The following is a 19,834-nucleotide window of genomic DNA, read 5'->3' as shown; positions in this document are numbered from 1 at the left end:
CGAAGGGTGTGACCCACAATGGCGCGAAATACTGAGCCCAAATAAAAATCAATTTGTGAGTGTGAGGCTATCAGAAAATGGATATAAACAAATAAAAAGAAATGCTGGAGGGAAAACTAGTGATTTTTTTCTCAAATCTTCCCAGGAAAACGTTGAGCTAGGTCAGTATCTTGCAGAATAAATACTGCAAGAACACACATTAAACAGCTTCTACATTGAAAAAAGCAGAGCAGATCAGTTCTACGAGCAGAAATTAAACTGACATCTATTTGTCTGCAGTTCTCTCGGCTAACGTTGAAGGCTTGGGGGTTTTGGTATGAAGCACTCACCAAAAATGCAAATGCAAAGATACCAAAAAACTTGTGGTTCACAAGTGCAGATGGGAGCCGTCCACAGGTGCAGGTTAATATAAACCCTCCTCATTCCTTCACATGCATGGGCACACATGGAGAGGGAGCGCATCCAGGCTCTGCAGAGCCACACATCCTTCCAATGAGCAGATGAGACTGTTACCAGGAGGATTTATTACAGAAATTTGGCAGCAGGAGTCTTTTCTGCTAGAATGTTATCCAGGCTGCATTTCCCTGGGAGGAGGTGCTACATAGCGTGGAGGTTCTTCTCCCAGCAGGCAGAATCTAATGGATTATCTTTCTGAATCATTAAGGGAACGCAACAGATCGTATTAAGGCTCAGGTATTGGCTATTAATGGGTTACGATTCAGCCTAGGACAGGGAGACCACTTAATTTTTAGAAAAAGGGCCCAAGCTGAAGCAGCAGCTAATAGACGGCCAGTATCCCTTGAGAAGGTCATTTTCACTGTATCAGCAGCCTGCCTCCCCTTACTATTTTTTGTCTACACACAGCGAAATGTTCCTACCTCACAGTGACACTCATATATTTTATCCAGCACAAGCATAGCTGATTGTATCAAAATGACATCTTTTCCTTCTTGCTTTAGATGTGCCTTTTTATTTTGGAAATGTTCCTCACCGAACTGATTTAAGAGAGAAGGAAATGCGGAATATTGCACTCACCTCTCCAGCACCAGGCAGGCAGCCTCCACCTCCTCAATCCATCAGTGCAAACGCTCGCATCCACTGACGCCTCTCCTCTGCTTTGGCCCTTTTTCACATCAGCATCTGTGATTTGCCGAGCAGACACACCACGGCTGCAGGGACTAGCCCCGCAGCCCCGGCAGGAGCAGGAACCTGCCCTTTCCCATCTTCTCCCTAGAAAAAACAACCGCAAAAAGCCGGGCTGTTCTAAAGGCGGCAGTGGGAGCACTTGTCCGGCGGCCCCCCGCGGGAGACAGGGAGGTGCTCCGCGCTCTCGCCGGGGAGCCGGGCAGGGGGAGCGCGGGGCTGGCGCTGGAGGAGGAGCCGGAGCCGCCAGCCCGTTTCCACGCCAACAGCGGGGGTACCGCGGGCGGGGCGGCGGCTCCGCTCCGCTCCTCTCCGCTCCGCTCCGCTCCGGCTCCGCTCCGGCTCCGGCTCCCGCCCGGGGGGCGGCCGGGCCCGCAGCCCCCGCAGCCCCCGCAGCCCCGCAGCCCCCGCCCCGGCTCGGCGCACAAGGAGCTGGGTGTTGGCGGCTCTGTGGCTCCTGGGCGGCTCGTACGCTCGGCTGCACTCGCGCGTTACATAATGTGCGGTACAGACGTGCCGCGGGCTGTGCCTCTGCACTACCGCATCCGCACCGGGGCCGGCCGCGGGCCCGGCTCCTGCAGCGCTGCCCGGGCTCGCCGCACGCCGCTCCAGGACGGCTCTCGCAGGGCGTGTTTTAGGGCGAACCGCTCGCATACGTGTTGGAAGGATACGGGCAAGGGTAAAGGGAGAAAAAACAGTTTCTGTAGTTACATGGATTTTATCTACTGTTTGCTTTCCGTTCCTACCATCATTCGGTGGCTCTCAGTGCTGGTCATATAATTTTTCCTGATTTTCCCCTTCTGCCTTTTGCATTTGTGTATGTGTGATTTACTGCAGCTTTTTTTTTTTTTTTAAATTAGCGACAAGTATCATTTTCTTTTTGTCTCATTAATGGATTTACTCAATTTATATTTTACTTTTTTCCTAGTGTCTTTTTCCTTTTGGCTACATAACTAGTTGCATTGTTGAATCTGCAGCCCTGATCAAGTAGCTGATTTCTCCCTACACTGCTAATTTTATAAGCTTGATTTGTTACTGATACACTTCTGCTGGAGATAGCAACAGAGACTCTCACACACAAACGGGATGCAGGCATTTTCTCCCTCAATAAGGCTAACATAATACAAAACAGAAAGCATCTGATTCCTGTAAATGATATCACTTCCAGTACTGATATTATCAGCAGAGCCGTAGCATTGATGAATTATAATAATGAAGTTATTTCATATAAAAATCAGTATAGAATCATGTAGAGAAAATTTTCCTGTCATAAGGAATCTTAGATGTTGTTCACATTAAAAGAGCTTGCCAGTACATCTAGACTGGCAAATTTGTTCTAGTAAAATTTGTTAGAAAAGAAATGTCATATACATAACTTGCATTCTTCTCTCAGCAAAACAGTGATATTCAAATAATAATTTTGACCTGCTTTAATAAAAAAATATTTCTACAGTCCTATGTTGAAATTTTAGCTTTCAATATACATGCACAAACATCTCAGTGCATTTTTGAGATGAGATAGTGGTCAATTTAAAACTTAAGTGTTTTGGTTTTCATATATACTCTACTTGGAAGTGCATAAATCCCTGATATAGTTATGCTGGCAAGGGAATAGAATACAAAAATGTATCTGTGGTAACTGAGTAGCCTAGATAATAGGATAAAAGAACAATAAAAAGGTGTACAGGTTTAATCTGCAATTCCATAAAGAACAAGTAGTTACTATAGAAACTGTCACATTACATGTATCTTTAGTATAGTACTTGATAAGTGAGAAAAGGCATCTTGCACACACTAACCAAGTGTGGCAGGAATGAAGCACCAACCACCAGCAGCCTGGCTAGGACCATCATCGTTTGCATGCTGTCTGCAGAGAGAGCAATTTTAGGCATTTCCATTGCTATAAGTAAACACCTGCTTTCCTCCAGCTTTGAGGGAGGCACCAGAGCGTGGATCAAATGCTGGCAGTGAAGGAATTACAAATATGCAATACCTGAGTAATGGGACAGGTCTGAGAAGTTTAAGGACTAATATTTTAACACCACCGTATGGGAGCTTGCTGTTGATTAATGGCAGAGTTAAAAACCAACTAGTCCAAAAAATGCCTCAGCAGATATGTCTAAGTTTTCTTCAGTCTTACCTTGTCCTGCATCCAGAAATTCTCAATTAGGGCCTTTCAGCATGTATTGATTACATGTAGCTAAGCTCCCACGGGAATTTAAAGAGAAATAAGTCTCCAAATAGCCTGGGCAGGTGATTAAATGCCAAAGTCAAACAGCACAGAAATCCAGGTCCTCAGCCCAGAACTCTGAATGTTGTGCTTTGTAAATAGATCTGCTGAATACACAAAAATAACTATAGAAAGTGAATAGTTTGTGTGGAAATATAAAGAGTAATTTTAGGAACCTGTGGCAATCTGACTGGGTTTCCATTTCCTCTTCTGTGTCAGGGATGTCACCTTTTCCCCTGCACCAGAGCAGGCTTGAGTTTGAAGGGAGCAGCTTTCAACTGTTGGGATGCAGCATCCAAGACACAACTGCTGGGCCCATTGGCTGCACGAGCTTCACTCAATTTGCCAGTGCTATTCATTAACCAAAAGCCAAAGCCTTGCCTGTTTGCTGCTGCTTTCTGCTGGATCAATCAAAATAGATGCATTCCTACATGTTTATTTGGAAGACAATAGTGCTAAAACAAAAATGTTCTCTTCAGTGGAAAATCCCATAGGGATTTTTCTAATCAATTACCCTTTATTATACCATGACAACATGAAAATATTTATATGCACACATGCAATGTTCTTGGTGAATGTACATCTCCAAATGATAGGGGGTAAATTGAGAGGCCACATCTGGCCTATAATAAAAATAAAATAAAAGACATTTTGTATTTCATTCAATCTTCTACCAAACACTCTCTTTTTAACAAGCAATTGTAGATCTGGGTTAGATATTTATAGACAGGTCTGTGATTCTCTCAGCATGAAGAACTGAACAGAACATTTAAAGGAGAATAAGAAGGCTGTATTTTTATTCTTAACCATTTTTCTCACGTGGAAGAGTTTAAAATAGTATCATGTACAGATGATTGGGATTTGATATTTATATCTATCTCATATATTGTTTCTTTGTATCAGTGACTGTGAGATGGTGGGGAAAAAATCGTGAATGCACCTTCTATCAGGTGGTATCAGCCTGAACTCATTTGGCTTCATCATTTAGGATGAAAATTCACTTTCTGCCAGGATTTCACCCTTTTATCTTCTCTCACCCTGCAGGTAACTGAGGGTTTTGCTTGATATCAGCAGTTTACTCTTCCTATGAGAACAAATCATGAGAGACGTTTGAGAATGTGATCCCAGACAATGCATTACATCTAATATCACAATCAACTAAAAAGCAACTTCTTTAAAAAGAAAACAACAAGCAAACCCTACAAATGTTGAGTGCTTTACATCCCTCACAGTTCTATTATGTACCTACTGTGTTTGCAGCTCATTGTTTCAGCTGCTGCATCAGCAGTTGCTACTGAAGCCAAGTTGAGAAAAACAAACATTAAATCCAGCAGCTGGATTTAAACCTGCTCTCCCAGAGCCCTGGAAGATACCTTGGCTTTCCTGTGCAGGAAACTTCTCACAGCAGTCCTTGCTTATCCTCAGCTTTGGGATGGATCCATGCATTCCTATTCCTTCAGAGCCTCCATGGGAAGAAAGCTAGTGTGATACTGTGAAATGAGATAAAGGAACACAGTTCTTTGTTAAGAGCCCTTCAAGACTGCATTATGATGTTATTTAAAAAAAAAAAAAAAAGTTAATTAAAGTATTCTTTGCTCATTTTTCACTATTAAGGGCAAAGGAATGAGGAAAAAAACAAAACAAAACCCTCAAGCATTAACCCAAATTGGGGGTCACTTAGTAAAGTATACAACAAAGGATCTGTAAAGGTTGAACAAAAAGAATCACTTGAAATCAAAATACAGAGATCTTTGGGAATTACACCCAGGAGATGCAATTAAAGAGTTCCAGGAATTTTTTGAAACCAAAGCTTTTAAAACAAATGGTACCAGCTTCAGAGCTTCTGTTAAATTGGTCTGAGCAACAGGTAGTTGGTTATTCTTAGGCTACCCTCTTCCCTCCTGCAATCTTCCTGGCTGGGGGTTTTCCACTTTGTAAGAATGCTTAAATATTCACTGAAGAGTGCCTTCACTCTGAGTAGGTCCCTCCCACCTGAGGACATGGGTAGGCATTTAGTGGGGGTTTAAAATTCTTTGTAATAAAAAACAAATTAACAAAATCTATCCATTTAAAATATATTTAGTTTTGCCACTTATGTTCTTACCAGCTGAAGAAGGATTATGTATGTTTTAATAGACACTGAGAAAAAATGTTATAATTGGACTTCACAGTTTCTTGTATCCTTTAAACATGATAATTCCACTTCAAGTAAGAACCACAAGATACAGCTACAGTTTCTTCAGGCACTGTTATTTATCTGTTCTATAACCTCCTGGTGTCTGATTAACAGAAATTATTTGGTAGTTAAAAAAAGATAGCAAGTTTTTTTTGAGGACACAAAAGTAATTCTGGGAAGCTATAGAAGAACTGGGAGCATCCAGGTAGCTTTACTATGGGGACTTCAAATGCCAGTCCAGTTCTTAAAAAATCTGGAATATTGCAGTCAGAACTCAGTAATTGGTTTAGACAGTTGTCCACTTATTCAATGTTGTTTTGCATCTACATAAACTCTAAGTTTCCCATCTATCTAGCTACCCACTTACAAAGTACAAAGTAGACACACAAAGTGTGTTCTCTGTTTCTGTTTAACAGTGGTTTGAATCCTCTGTATATAATGTTCTTATAGATAAGCACATTAAGTAGTACTGTTGAAGTGCCTGTGCTTAATCTGGCATGTTTGCAGAAGCTAGACCTAATATTTTAGTCCAGGTTAAGTAACAGCTTCACATTGCTGTTGTGCCCAACATTTACTGGGGAGGTACCTCAAAAACAAATCATCCTGAAAGCAGCCCCCACCTTGGCTGGCTTGTATCCAATTAGGGGTTTTGAATTTTTCCCTGCTTGAAGTAAAATACAGGCTAAACAACACTGGAAAGCACAACTGTAGAGCCTCAGTCAGAACAGAATGAAATTTCCACTGAGTAGCAGAAAGCAGTTTTCCCTAAGAACATGGCTTCCCATGGAAAACATGGAATCTGCAGAGTAGCAGGTCCGGGTGGAGAGCTCAGTCTGCTTTTCCACCCAGCTCCACTCACGTCGTGCAGCCATCTGGGCCTGTGGCTCCAATCAAGATGTGTTTTTTCTGCTCTCATTTCAAACAAAATTGCCAAGCAAGAGCATCTGAAGCAGAAAAGGATTTCACCCACCTGTAGTACTGTATTCTTTTTTTCAGGAGCTTTTATCAGTCCTCACCAGTCAATTGTGCTCATCTTGGCACCAGTGGAAGCAGTGTGAACTGTAGGATAAAATTGCTTTATTGCAGCTCTGTCAGTGGGTCTGACCAGCAAACAGGAGCAGTGGATTTGTCAGCACTGGGATTTCTCCAGTTACTTCTTCTTTGAAATTTTTATCAGGTCATTTTTAAAATAACAAACTTAACGTATAACATATAACATATATAACATATATAACAACATATACAACATATACAACATATACAACATATATAACATATAACTAACATATATAACAGATAGCACATAGCATAACATATCCCCCACCTTTCTAACAATAGAGAAAATATTTTTTATAAGTGCTTACACAATGAGACTGAATTCATGTTCCCATTAATTTCTTCCTGTTGTCTTCTACCACTATTTGCAGTCTTTCAGTCTGTTCAGTTTTCAATCTGTGCAATGATTCATCTCTTCAAAGCAAGTTTGTGTTAATTTTCAGGACAAAATTCTTCAGAATCTGACACAATTAGTTCTAGATATTTAAGTTGCTTTAAGCCTCTCATTTTTAATGTTTGACAGTAGTATAATCAAATCTCTATAGGAAACATTCTCACTCATATACCTCTGTTTCTGATGGATTGCCATTTAGTTGTACTATAGAAGTCCAGAGACATATTTCTCCTAAGGAGCAAAACTGAAAAAAAATGTTCTTTAATGCCTGTGCATGTGTGGGGTTAATTCACTGGTTACAGAAGATGAACCTTGAAGATAACCAAGGTGTTCTAATGGTCACTTGGCTGTGTAATGCCATTTTGTAATGCAGAATTCCATTGCACAGGCATAACTTCCAGGTATAGAAATCCAAGGTAGTTGAGAAAACTGTTTCTTGAACTTAATTAATGTTGCTTTAATTGTTTGGCCCCCTGCCTCAAAAGAGGAAAGATTTGTTTTTCTTTCAACCTATTTTCTCAGCAGAAGTACTGAAAACTTGCATTGCTCTCACATTAGGGGCTTTAAGATAGTTGGACTTAAAAGTTTAAAACTCTTTTTATTAGTGTAAAAATGGCTCTCAGTGGTTTCTCAGCTATTCAGCTGACTTGCCTGAAATAAATGTTTGCCTCCCTCTTCCCCATGCACTCCTTCCAGCCCAGCCAGCCAGCCAATGATCTCTGTAGGAAATGAGCTCTCACACATCTTTACAGACCTCTGTGACAAGGCAGACCTTTCTCCACAGGAATCTCTCAAAATTGCTACAATGGAGGTAATAACCATATGAACGTTTGTCAGACTGATAATGTCATGTTCACCTTACAGCATCAATTTTTCTGTGACTGAAACTTGCTACAGGAACTGTTAACACTTGATGTACATGCTTGGTATAAATTACAAAATCACATATTTAAGTCAGTGTGTGTGGACATGTCTCTTCTGAAACATTCTCTTCTGAATGTTTTCTGTCAGGAACATTAAATTCACTGCCTTCTGTGAATGCTGTGTGTCACACTGGGTGCTTGTGGAAGCTGAAATTCAAGAGTCTCTTATGGATAAAGGCTGCACTGGTCCCTCTTAGTCTCATCTGTGTCCATTAGTGACCAGCAGAAAAAATGGACAAATTCTGACTTGGAACATCTGAAATGGGACAGCTTCAGTGGCTGAGGCTCAGCTTTTTGGTAGTACTTGTCTTAAGGCTTTCATTTTCTCTACAGTTATTGATCTGACTTTGGCATGAGTAGTGCACATATCAGATTGTTTCCTTCCTTCATGTATTTTGGCAAAGACTTCCCTGTAGAGGAAATTAATAAATTTTGGGTGACCTTTCCTTCTCCATCAAAAAGAACAAGGAAAAAATCCCAACCCTCTGGATGAAATTTTACAAAATTTTTTTTTTTTTTTAATTACTTTTTAAAAATGGTGTTTTGTCAGAGAAATAAAATCCAAGCAATTTCCCAATTTGTGTGATCAGTCTGCATGGAAGATGAGTGAAATGTGTGCTGTGTGTGTGCACATGCATTCACACATTTAGGCACACAGGATGACTGTGAGGGTCTATAGATCAAGTTACAAATTTAGAAAACTTGTAGAAATTTATTTAAAAGGGATGCAAGCAGCTGGAGTTCAGAAGGGTTGAATAAAACCCCTGCAAAAGATAGCACAGCTTATCCTGCAACTTACAGGCAGACTATCGGCAATTAGCGCCAGGAAAAAAACTATTTCACCTTCATTTTGATTGCTTGCTTTTTTTTGTCTATGATTAAAATTCAATATAGTTCCAGTAAAAGAAGAAAAAGTTGCTTTCATTTTGGAGACTGCCTTCAGATTCCATATCAATGAGCAGCAATCCACAGTTTCTGGATTATGCACTATTACAACAGAGTCCATTTCATTATTTCCACCTTTGTGTTTTGGGGCATTTCCCACTGGAGGATCTGACACTGCCATCAGTCAGAATGAGGGGACTTGTCTCAGTCAGCTGTTGATCTCAGACTGTAGATAATTCTTGTACAAAAACAGAACCCAGGGTTTATTTCTCATTTTGGAAAATTTCTATGTGAAACACAAGTCTATTCTGTCTAATTCATCCCCAGTTTTTAGAGATGTGATAAAATACATTCTGTAGACTAAAATGTTTTAATTCTTAAGATATTGTTCCTCTTTTCATTGGCCATGAATGATTTAAATAGTTAAACCCATTCCTTTCAAGCAGGTGGTCACAGGCAGTCTTAGTTACTATCAAAATGACCTTTTTTTTTTTTTAAGTAACCTGTTTCTTAGATTTCTAAATTATATCAGAGAAGCTAATGCAGATCATAGTTCCTATGTTAATATTTTCAGTGGTGCTTTCATATTACAATTGTACATACTCTAAAGGAAAGTTTCTAAAAACAAACACAAGATATGCAGGAATCTCTTTCATTCTTTACTGAGGCTTAGGAACCTCTTGTTTATCAGACCAATCTTTCCTGTCCCTTGTTAATGCTGGAAACATTTTGGGTTTTTAAATCATCCCTAGAGGCAACCACATTATGTGTTCCTGCAGGGTTCTGCTGACTTTTTAATATTTTTATAACCTTAATTTCTGTCATGTCTTTCATTTAGACAGCATCCCAAAATCCTGAATATTGGAAAAATTCTCAGTGGCTTCAAAAGCAGATCACATAATGCTTTTATAAAGACTATAAAGTTTTATAATGCTCTTGTATTTTTAATGAGGATCTGACAGACACTGCTGTTGAGGTTGTGATTTTGTACCTGGTGATTCCCTAGGGCTCCCATAAGACAGATGCATCCAGCCAATGCTTCTGTTTGAAATGGTTTGATACAGAATTGTTTACTATTTCTAGTCTGATCCAATCTCTGCAGTGTTTTCCTCAGTTCTCTTAATATCTCAGCAGCTCTTCAGTTCATGTAAACAGAGACTTCCCACCCCTCAGTCCTTTCAGATAAGAGATAGCCTCTGTCTCTAGGCACAGATATCCTTTGGGACACTGCTGTTTGTTCCTGTTGAATTGTCATGGAAAGACTGAGAACTATTCTTGCAAAGAAGAGGAAAATATTCTGATTTTCAAAGACATTGAGAGAATTTCCTTCTTCAGGTAGACTGGGTGAAGCTGATGGGTTCTTGGCAGGTGAGCTGTAGTTCATTGAATGTGGTCTGTCTCCTGCTCCAAACTCACCAGAAAGTTCAGCCCAGTTTTATAGTATTTCTAGTATCTTGTTGAATCTACTCCCTGACACAGCCATAATGCTGGAAGCACTGAAAATCAAAATGCTGAATCTTAATATTAAATAAGCTACTACAAAGTTCTCAAACTGTGCTCTTGTGACAGGTGACTCAGAGATCTTGCCAGAATAAATTGTATTTTTTCCATTTGAACAGTAGTGAGCAAGGAGTTGTTAAGGAAGGTGTGCAGGGGCAGCATCCCTTGTGCTCATCTCAGTCAGGTTATCACTCTTGGCACAAAAGGAGCATCTCCTGAGCACTGTGCTTCCTGTGTCTGTGTGTGGTGGCACACACAGGAGTAATAAACCTTTCTGCCCTCTGAAATGGTGATGAACTATTGCAGGGTAAGCAAGAGAGCTGCTGCTCTGGGAGCTCTGCAGGATCACTTAGCTCCTCAGTCAGTGAGCTCTCCCCAGGGCTGTCCCCACTGCCAGCAGCAGATTCCCTTCCCATGGCTCTGCTCTGCTTTTCCTGTGTGCCCCTTCCTAAGCACAAATGCCTCTCCAACAATTGTGTGACTATCACAGAGAGACATCCAAAGTGCCAACAAAGATTCATATTCTAGAGAATCTGTGTTTCCATGTAATTTTTCTGTGTTCTATTACACCAATCATCACTTTGTGGCCATGCATGAGGCACATGCTTCAGACCAGACTATTCTGAGTTGAAAACCAGGATATTTAAGGACGAGGATTTGCAATGTGATTTATGTAATTAAAAACCAAAACAAAACACCATTTTTATGTACTGTAACATCTTTGTCTTCTACAAAATTTAACTTGTTTACGTGCCCTGCAGCCATACTGAGAGAACATAATAAATGGCAACTCCTCTTTGGACCTATTTGAAAAAAAATCAGGAAAGGGAGGATGAGAGTGGCCAGAGACTTATGAGAAGGAAGAGATGAGTGCTCAGATAAAAAGCAGCCCAAGGGAAGATTACAAGTTCTCAGAAAAACAGATCAATAATGACGTTAACTATGTAGCTGCAAATACAACTATTTCCATTTTGAAAACATTTTTCCCAACTACTTCACTGGGCCAGGGTATCTAGAACACTCTGCCATAGACAAATCCCTTTTGAAAGGGCAATATTTTAATGAAAAAGTCAATACCCTGAGGATGTCACTGTATTTTCAGTACAGGATTACTCAAAAGCCCGGTTTACCTTCCCCTCCTATTGCTCCCTCACTAAGACCCAAGGATCTGAGACTGCTCTCATTTACAAGTGACTCCCAAACAATTTGCCACTGATTTTGCCTCCTCCCTTTTCCCTCCCTAGACCTTTCAACCTGTGGTTCCCTTGGGAAAACCGTGACGAATTTCCACGTGGAAATTTCAGTCTCAGTGTTGGTAGTCTCTTTTTGTTGTTGTGGATGGCCTTTCCTCTCCACCCTCTTTCTCTCCACCACATTGAGACTTTTGACAAGGTCAAACAATTCATCTTTGTTTCTATATTTATATCTGGGAAGCTGCCTCTAGTAGCACGACAGCATTTGAGCTCAGACAGCTTGACAAAGACAGTAGACAAGAAAGCTCCTGGTACAGAGACCTGGCCTGGTAAAACAAAATCAATTAAAAAAAAATTAGAACATCCCAAGTGTTCAGTCAAAATGAGCACCAGTAGCCCCAGAAAACATACTGCTTAATGGCTGCACTAAATCAAAGCTGTTCTAGACAACATTGTTACCTCAGCAGCTTATGGACTCATACAAAGTGGATTTCTTGGGTTTCACACCCAGGACTGCAGTGCCATAGTAAAGGCCAGCACCAAAAGAAGACATGAAGTGCAATGAATGAGGGATGGGTGAGGCAAAGAAAGTCAATAAACATTAACTGGAAGGAATAAAGCTAAGGGGCAGTGAAAGCAGCCCTGGCTGGATGAATGTGGTGGTGGAATACATTAAAGCTCATTGAAACACTCAGACACAAAGGAGGGAAACCTGAATGCTGGTTATACTTCCTGGCTGTATGATGATAAAGTGATCAAGAGAATTGCCACAACTTAGCAAGGAAGCCCTGAAAAAGAGGGAATTGCAGCAAAGTGAAGATGAAGCTTAAGGTGACAGCTCAATAAATGGCTAGTAAGAATTTGAAAGCATGTACAAAAAATAGGAAAGAGTCAAGTTCATCTCCCAGCACGAGGGAGGTAGAGGGAATGCTACAGCAGCAGTTGTTTCAGACAGATGGAAAGTTAAGTTAGATCCAGCAGTGGTTTCTCTAGCCTCAAACCGGAGTGTGTCTGCACTGTGCAAAGAGGGGTTGCTTATGGACTGTCCCAAGAAACACTGGAATCCACATGAGTTAAAGTTATACACAGGTGCTTGAGACAAGCAGGGTGAGCTTAAGTGTGTCACCTCCAATTTATTACTCTCCCTCTGAAACTGTACCTCCCAAACTGAGACTCTGTACTGATTTCCACAGCAACCCAGAATTTTAAAGTGCAAGTGGTGACTGTGAGCAGTCTGGGGATTTAATGCACTCAGGCCATACAGTTTCTTTTCATGAAAAGCTTTGTTAGGAGTTAAAAAGGTTGCATTTGAAAAATCTTTCTACACCTGTAATGTACAACCCAAACCCCAGCAATCCTTGTCAAGAGGGTTGATGCTGGTGATGGATGAGCTGGGCCAGGGACCCTCCAGCAGAGTCCTTTGCCAGAGCAGTAGTGCAGGTGTCCTTTATCCTTCTGCAGGGATAGTAGAAATGGGCTGGAGATATTCTGACAAATTTCTTTTGTTCCTCCAAGGAACAATGTGGGGTTGGTTGGGTTTTTTTCACTGTGAAAGGCTCCCCTGTGTAGTGACACATAGAGCCACAGCTTCAAAGAACATTATTTCACTTTCCTTTCCTGCTTTGCCTTTCTGGCACAAGGAGAAATCCTTGTTTGTAAAATACTGTTAGCCTTCAAAGTGAATTGTCTTGGAACTGATTTTCCTTATTTATTTGAATTCTCACAGAAACTGCCCTCCTAATGTAGCACAGGTGGTAGAGCTGTAATATCACCCCAGGCATTTCTTTGCTTTGTAACATGGATCCTAAAAAGTCAGTAACATAAGTTATTCAGTATTAGCAAAGCCTCAGAACTATGTACAACAGAATAACCTCTAGATTATAATCCTGGTTTTCACCCAATTATCAAGGTGAGGGATTTCTCCTATGCATTACCAAGGGTCATTAAAGATCTCTTTCCCACTTGTCTCTGCTATGGAGAGTAATTTGACAATACCTTGATGACTCCTATCCACAAAACTTCCTTATCTAACCATATATGAATCACTTTCAAAGGAGCCACATTTCTCATAGCAACCAAAAAATCACTCTTAGCAACAAGACAAGCTGGAGAATTTTGTTTTCACATAGTTACTTGTGGACAGTACGTTCTGCTTTCCCCTGACATTGCTGTTGAGTGTTGACTTAGTAAAGGATAAGAAATGGTACAAATCAGACTCCTGCTCATAGCAAAGACATCACTTGCAGGGCAAGTTATGATCCCTCTGCCTTTCATGTTATGTTTTAGGAGCCAGTGCAAGAGTACTGACTGCTGGAAAGTTCAGAATTTAAATTTTTGCCTTGACAGAACTACTACAAAGAAATATGTGAGGAAGCTGACAATTCCCTAAATCTTGACTTTCCCCCACCAGAAACTACCATGGAGAATCTAAGAATGAGCTCTAAAGGCCAACATTCTGCTTCTCTTAGCACCTGTTCATGCTGAGAACAATTAGGTTGCACAGAAGGTGACTTTGTAATTCACAGAATTCACAGAATTCACCAAATGACCAGGTTGGAAGAGATCTTCAAGATCTTTAAGTCCAACCCATGCCCTAACACCTCAACTAGACCATGGCACCAAGTGCCACATCCAGTCTTTTTTTACACACATCCAGGGATGGTGACTCCACCCCCTCTCTGGGCAGACTATTCCAGTACTTTATCACTCTTTCTGTGAAAAACTTTTTCCTAATACCAACCTGTATCTCCCCTGGTACAGCTTGAGACTGTGTCCTCTCATTCTGTCAGTGCTGTTCAGACAAAGAGTATATATATATAATGTATATATACTTCCTATATTTTCCTTGCAAGGATAATTTGGGGAGAAATATTATAGAGAAACTATAGGGTACATCAAAGCAATTGTCATGTTGGTTATTACCAGGTCTTGATTTCTTTAGAGGACTTTTGGGGAAGTTTCCCAAGGAAGCTAAGATGACATTTATAAAGAGGTCAGTGTTGGAGTAGCTTCCATCTCTCAATCCCTCTTCTCTGTAAGGAAATGAGTTCCCACATGGATTTTGATCCTCTGAAGAAATTCCAGGTGCAGGCAGCAATAATAACTGCACTCAGCTCTCATCCATGTTCCTTCCCTGTCCCCTCTGCAGGGGCTGGTGGTGTCCTGAGGGCTGGTTTGATTCCCCCCCTGGTCCTGAAGTTGAAGACAGAGTTGGATGAGATCCAGGAGCTAATCCTTGATACACTCTCCAACTGTCTCCGTGTGGAGGTTTCTGAAGCCCTGGCAGCTGGTGCCCTTACTGTGCTGAAGGAAAAGCTCTCACACCCCTCTGCAGCCATCAGGAACAAAGCAGCCTGGGTCCTCTTAGAAATCAGGTAAAGAAATCTCTCTAACGCTGAAGTGCAAGGTAAAACTAATTCCAGGAGTAAATAAAGGCCATTCATTTACAGCTGTGTTCCACTACACACTGAAGCTGCCACATTTCATATGTAAAGCACTATCAGCCTGAAAGCACACATGGGTAAAACAAAATGGGACACATGGGGCTTAAAAAATTCCTAGCTGCTATAAATCACTGAAGAAAGCAGATGCTGATCAGTCATTCCTTCTCCTTCTGTTTGTTTGGCAGTAGAATCAGGATTTTTTTCTGGTACAGCACTGCTAGGAAAAAAATTTTACATGAAAAATCTTGTAGAAACACGATTCTGGCCACTATGGAGGTAGGGAGAATCTCCCTTATGTTTTTGGAAAAGTGATCTCTTTCAGAATATTAGAGGTGCTTGGGAACTTTCACTGTGGTTGAAGACAGAAAGAGTTTCCTGCCACAGGCTGCCACATACATCTGTGATGGATCAGAAAAAGCAATCTTTATATTAAACTTTTTTATCAGAAAATGGATTAAAGGAGTAACTAAAGTCCACTGTACTGCAATCAGAAAATATAATGTGTTCAACAAATGTCTGGTTTAAAAACGTCTGCAGGAGATGTAGTTTACATACCAACTGGCACTACACATTTCCCCATGTCCAGTAATAGAGGTCTTAGGGAAAGGGAGTGTAATTAATGTGGGTCATAGAAAGAAAGCAAAATGCAACTGAAATATGGACACGAGCTGCATTCTAGGTCCCTGCAATGGCTGGGCCACATTAAATATTCTCCTCATTAGACAGGCTGAAAAGAAAGAGAGAAAAGTTATCTGGGAGAAGAATTCATTTCAGCTCTCTGATTTAGCAGGTTTTTAAATCTCTAGAGGCTTCACCAGCCGGGTTTGTAACTCTGTTCCAGCACCCTTAATCCTACATCCTGTTACGTGCAGCTGCCCATCAGTGTGCAGTGTACATGGAATGGTATTTTAGAAATGCAGCACAGCAGGGTGGGACAGTGCTGGTGGCACCAGGGCTGCGCTCCAGGTGTGCCCCGAGGTCGGGGGGGCTGCGAGGGCAGCAGGGACAGCAGGGACAGTTCATGGAAGCAATGAACCTTCTCTCCACAGCTCTCACGCTGAGGGGAAAGTCGCTGTGTGTGAAGAAGGAGCCATTCCTGCACTGGTGAGGCTGCTGGAAGACACCGAGCCCGAAGTTCAGGTTAACTCAGCAGGAGCGCTGATGTTTGCTATTGTTACACCTCAGGGTGAGCAATTCTATTGGGGCACCTCCTGCAAATGCAATTCTAGGGAACTGAGTAACAAAACATTTGCCCCCCCACATTCCCCAACTCCTCAGTTTCTGACAGGGCTAATGCTCATCAAGAAACTCGACTTTTCTGACATTTCTTTATAACTGTCTTTAGCAGCTATTGTTGCTTCAGCACAGTGCCCAGCGGGGACAGGATATTTCACATTTTCATTCCCCTAAGTAGGTCAAGAAGTTATTTATCTACCTCACCTGCATCATTTCCCTCCAGAGGGGGAACGTTTTCCATTCAATTCCAGACCACACAGAGATTCACAAACCCGGAGCTACACTGAATCACCAGTGCTCAGCAGAGGAGCTGCTCTCTGGAAACATTCTGGGATTAGAGCAGCTCCCCTCTCACAGCTGGGAGAGCAATGAATATTAATAAGGGCTGTATCTCTCTCTCCCCAGTAACTTACATGACACAGAAAATACTAACTGCTAAATTTCCAGTGTGATGAATGAGTAATTAGACATAAAAGACTCAATAACAGCAGTTGTGTTCCAGTCCTCCTCTGCAAACCTTCCTCGGGCTTCCAAAGACAACTCAGGAGTGCATCTCGGTCTTTGAAGTGTTTTTAAAAACGAAAGACTGCAGGATGCTCTTAAGGGCATCTAACACACTCCACTCCTCACCCCCCTCCAAAATACAGTTTATTCTATCATTTGGTGCCTCCTATATTTTTAGATAATTTGTTACAAATGAAATACTAATGTGCAAGGCAGATAAAATTAACCATGAAAGATCTTTTTCCTTAAAAATAAACAGCTGGGAGCCAACCTTGATCTCTGAAAGAAGAGCAAGTTCTGCCTCTGCACTGCACCTCCAGGGCTGTTCAGAGCTGTAGCTGGACAGGGAACGGAACGTGTCAGTCCAAAAGGATGATGATTAGCTGTCATAACACCAAACCACTTTATTTCCCTGCAGGGAGAACCTCAGCCATGGCTGCTGAAGCCATCCCACCTTTGCTGGCGCTGGTTGCTGAGGAAACCAGCAAAGCGCGATTGAACGCGATCAAAGCGCTGACGCTGCTGGCCGAGCTGCCCGAGGGCCGCAGCACGCTGCTGGAGCACAGGGACACATTTCAGCGATGTCTGCACGATCCCAGCGAGGCCGTGCAAAGAGCGGCCGAAATCGCCATCGCCGTCATCGACTGGAAACCCTTCTGCAGCCGCGATCTTTCCTAGACGTCTATTGCCCTCTGTTGTTGTCTGGCTGTAAAAGGTGCATGGTTATGTGAGACCTTCAACACCACAGCTCTGTTCCTTACCCACTCTGGATCAGTTCCTTCTGAAAAGTCATTTGGCGACATCTGTATTGCAGGTCACAACCAGAAAAATGGAGAAGAAAAGTTAGGAAGTGTGGAGTTCTAGGAGTTATTGCCCAAGTTACCAAGATTTTCCTATGATACAAGACATCAACCCTTTTTGGTTTTGTTTTCTTCACAATGTTCTCTTTTTTTTCCTTTTTTTTTTTTTTTGAAACCTCAGCCTATCAAACACTAATCAATAATTAATTATATTAGAAAGGCTCACAATTAACCCCTCCAGCAGTCTTGTCTGTACTGACAAATTGAGCTAACAACAGGAATTTACATGAATTTTGCTGAAAACATTAGTTAAATATGGGGTTGAGACCAAAGGCAGAAAGCCTTTACTAGAGTAGCCCTTGGTAAAGCCGTGCTGGGGCCTCTCCAACAGGAGAGGGCTCTGATCCCTAGATCCCTAATTGGAATTGCTTATAATGGGGAACAAAAGCACCTTGAGGTTTGAACTGAAGGGCAGTGGAAGTGGTGGGAAGTTTCAGTAGCATTTTATTCACTGGGAGTTCAAGGCTGGTTGCTACAGACACTTTGCAAACTTCTCTCTGCAGTTACAACAGTGTAATTTAAGAGGCTTCAACGGGAAGCCTGGGAAGAGAAATACCCCCAAATGAGCAGGACAGTCCTGGCCATTGTCAGCCACCAAGGAAGATGTGACAGAACAGCTGGAGCAGCTTCACAGCAGGTCCCATTTGTTTTCACTTGTGTTTTGTTCCCACATGAGAGCTTTACACACAGACTTGTAGTTACAAAGAAGCTGCCTCAGCTCTATAAGAGGGGTTATTTGTCAGGGCTGCTTTTCCATTCAAACCCACACTCACACTGCAAACTCCATCACCCTTACACACAGTATAAACTCTTCCTGTAGGAGTGATTACAGTTAAAATGTTTCTCTTCCATAATGTAACCAAAGGGTGAATTTCCTCTCCTATAAAGACGTGATTTAAAAGTATTGAGTCAGTTGGGTTCATTCCCTCCAGGCAGGATCTTGGAGGAACTCTGCCTTTCGAACACATAAGGCACTCATACGTACAGTAATTTCACGAATACAAGCCGCACCAATTTGACTAAGATTTTGCTCCTAAACCGGAAATGCGGCTAATAATCAGGAGCGGCTAATACAACCTCAGAAGTGCCAGCCAGAGTGCTGAGCCGAGCAGCTGCAAAGTCGGCATTTTGCGATTGTTACAAATCGCTACTTTGTTGCACCGCGGGTGGAGCCTGGCTCCCTGTAGGCAGCACGGGGGGCGGGGAGAGAGGCGGGAGAGCTCTCTTTCCTCCTCTGCCACAGCCCAGGGGAGAGACGGGGGGGGCCCGGCGCCGCCATTGCCGCGGCCCGGGGAGGAGAGGGGGGACCCGGGCCGCCCCTACCGCGGCCCGGGGAGGACGGGGGAAGCCCGCGCCGCCCCTGCCGCGGCCCGGGGAGGATGGGGGAAGCCGGCGCCGCCATTGCTGCGGCCCGGGGAGGGGGGGGAAGCACGCGCCGCCATTGCTGCGGCCCGGGGAGGGGGGGGGAAGCCGGCGCCGCCATTGCTGCGGCCCGGGGACGGGGGGGGAAGCGCCCGCCGCCATTGCCGTGGCTCGGGGAGCCGACGGGGTGCTTCGTCCCCGCCCGCCGCCGCCCCGGCAGGAGCGGGGAAACTCCGTCCCTGCCCGCCGCCGGCGCCACGGGCGCGGGAAAGCTCCGTCCCCGCCCGCCGCCGCTGCCGTAGGAGCGGGGGAAGCTCCGTCCCTGCCTGCCACCGCAGGGCAGCGCCGACCCGGGGTGACCGAGCCCAGGGGCAGCGGCGGCGGGCCCCGAGCTGCAGCACCGGGCTGGCCCACCTGGCCCCGTCAGCGGCCCCTAGCGGGCCGAGCCTGCACAGCCTTAGCTCAGCCAGTAAACCCCGCCCTGCCGTGGCTCTGTTACTAATTGTACGCGGGTCCTCGCTGCGAACGACAGAGCGGCTTATATTCGTGTGCGGCTTATCTATGGACAAAAACCAAAATATTTGCCAACACCCAGAGATGCGGCTTATAGTCAGTGCGGCTTGTATTCGTGAATTTACTGTAATACATATTGGTGCCAGAGTGCATCCAGCTCACGAAGAGCAGCCAGGCAGCTTTAATAACATGTTAAAGGACTGGAGCAGCACAGTGTAGGCTCAGCTGCTCTTACAGAACTGCAGGAAAATCTGGTAACAATCATAATTTTAGCCCAGGTCCAAGCTTGTCACAGCCTTCCCTAATAATTCAGGTATTGCCCTTCAGGAAGTTCCCAAGATAATTGGCTTGTTCAGATGTAAAAATAAGACCATCCACACTGAACTGCTCTGACTAGAAGTTGACTTGGACCTTAA

General features: G+C 43.1%; 2 protein-coding genes and 1 long non-coding RNA gene across 6 annotated transcripts in view; 1 reads left to right on the top strand and 2 right to left on the bottom strand.

Moving 5' to 3' along the window:
• The window catches only part of GNAZ (G protein subunit alpha z), a 50,050-nt gene extending 48,642 nt beyond the window's left edge, over positions 1-1,408 (bottom strand). The window contains exon 1 of the mRNA XM_033075679.2: positions 1,036-1,408. The gene's annotated coding sequence lies outside the window, so the exon portion shown is untranslated. The remainder of the gene's footprint in view (positions 1-1,035) is intronic.
• RSPH14 (radial spoke head 14 homolog) overlaps positions 1-19,834 on the top strand; it is an 81,120-nt gene that overhangs the window by 54,677 nt on the left and 6,609 nt on the right. For 2 of the 3 annotated variants that reach the window (XM_033075676.2, XM_033075677.1), the window contains exons 5-7: positions 14,649-14,874; positions 15,993-16,129; positions 17,102-18,521. In XM_033075676.2, coding sequence (XP_032931567.1) covers positions 14,649-14,874; positions 15,993-16,129; positions 17,102-17,361 — 623 coding nt within the window. In that variant the 3' untranslated portion in view covers positions 17,362-18,521. Of the gene's footprint in view, positions 1-14,648; positions 14,875-15,992; positions 16,130-17,101; positions 18,522-19,834 lie in introns of those variants that run through there. The other variant, XM_033075678.1, reaches the window with a different exon arrangement.
• On the bottom strand, positions 4,201-17,179 carry LOC117004688. 2 transcript variants are annotated; one of them, XR_004419669.1, is made up of 4 exons: positions 16,955-17,179; positions 6,520-6,608; positions 4,747-4,863; positions 4,201-4,457 (listed from the first exon to the last, which is right to left on the bottom strand). It is a non-coding gene; the product is annotated as an uncharacterized LOC117004688 (long non-coding RNA). The 2 variants fall into 2 exon arrangements; XR_004419668.1 differs by lacking the exon at positions 16,955-17,179 and having other exon boundaries at positions 6,520-6,713.

The sequence above is a fragment of the Catharus ustulatus genome, chromosome 18 (assembly GCF_009819885.2).
Source record: "Catharus ustulatus isolate bCatUst1 chromosome 18, bCatUst1.pri.v2, whole genome shotgun sequence".
Classification (NCBI taxonomy): domain Eukaryota; kingdom Metazoa; phylum Chordata; class Aves; order Passeriformes; family Turdidae; genus Catharus; species Catharus ustulatus.
Note: the sequence above shows the minus strand (reverse complement) of the source record. Positions and strands in the feature narration are given on the sequence as shown.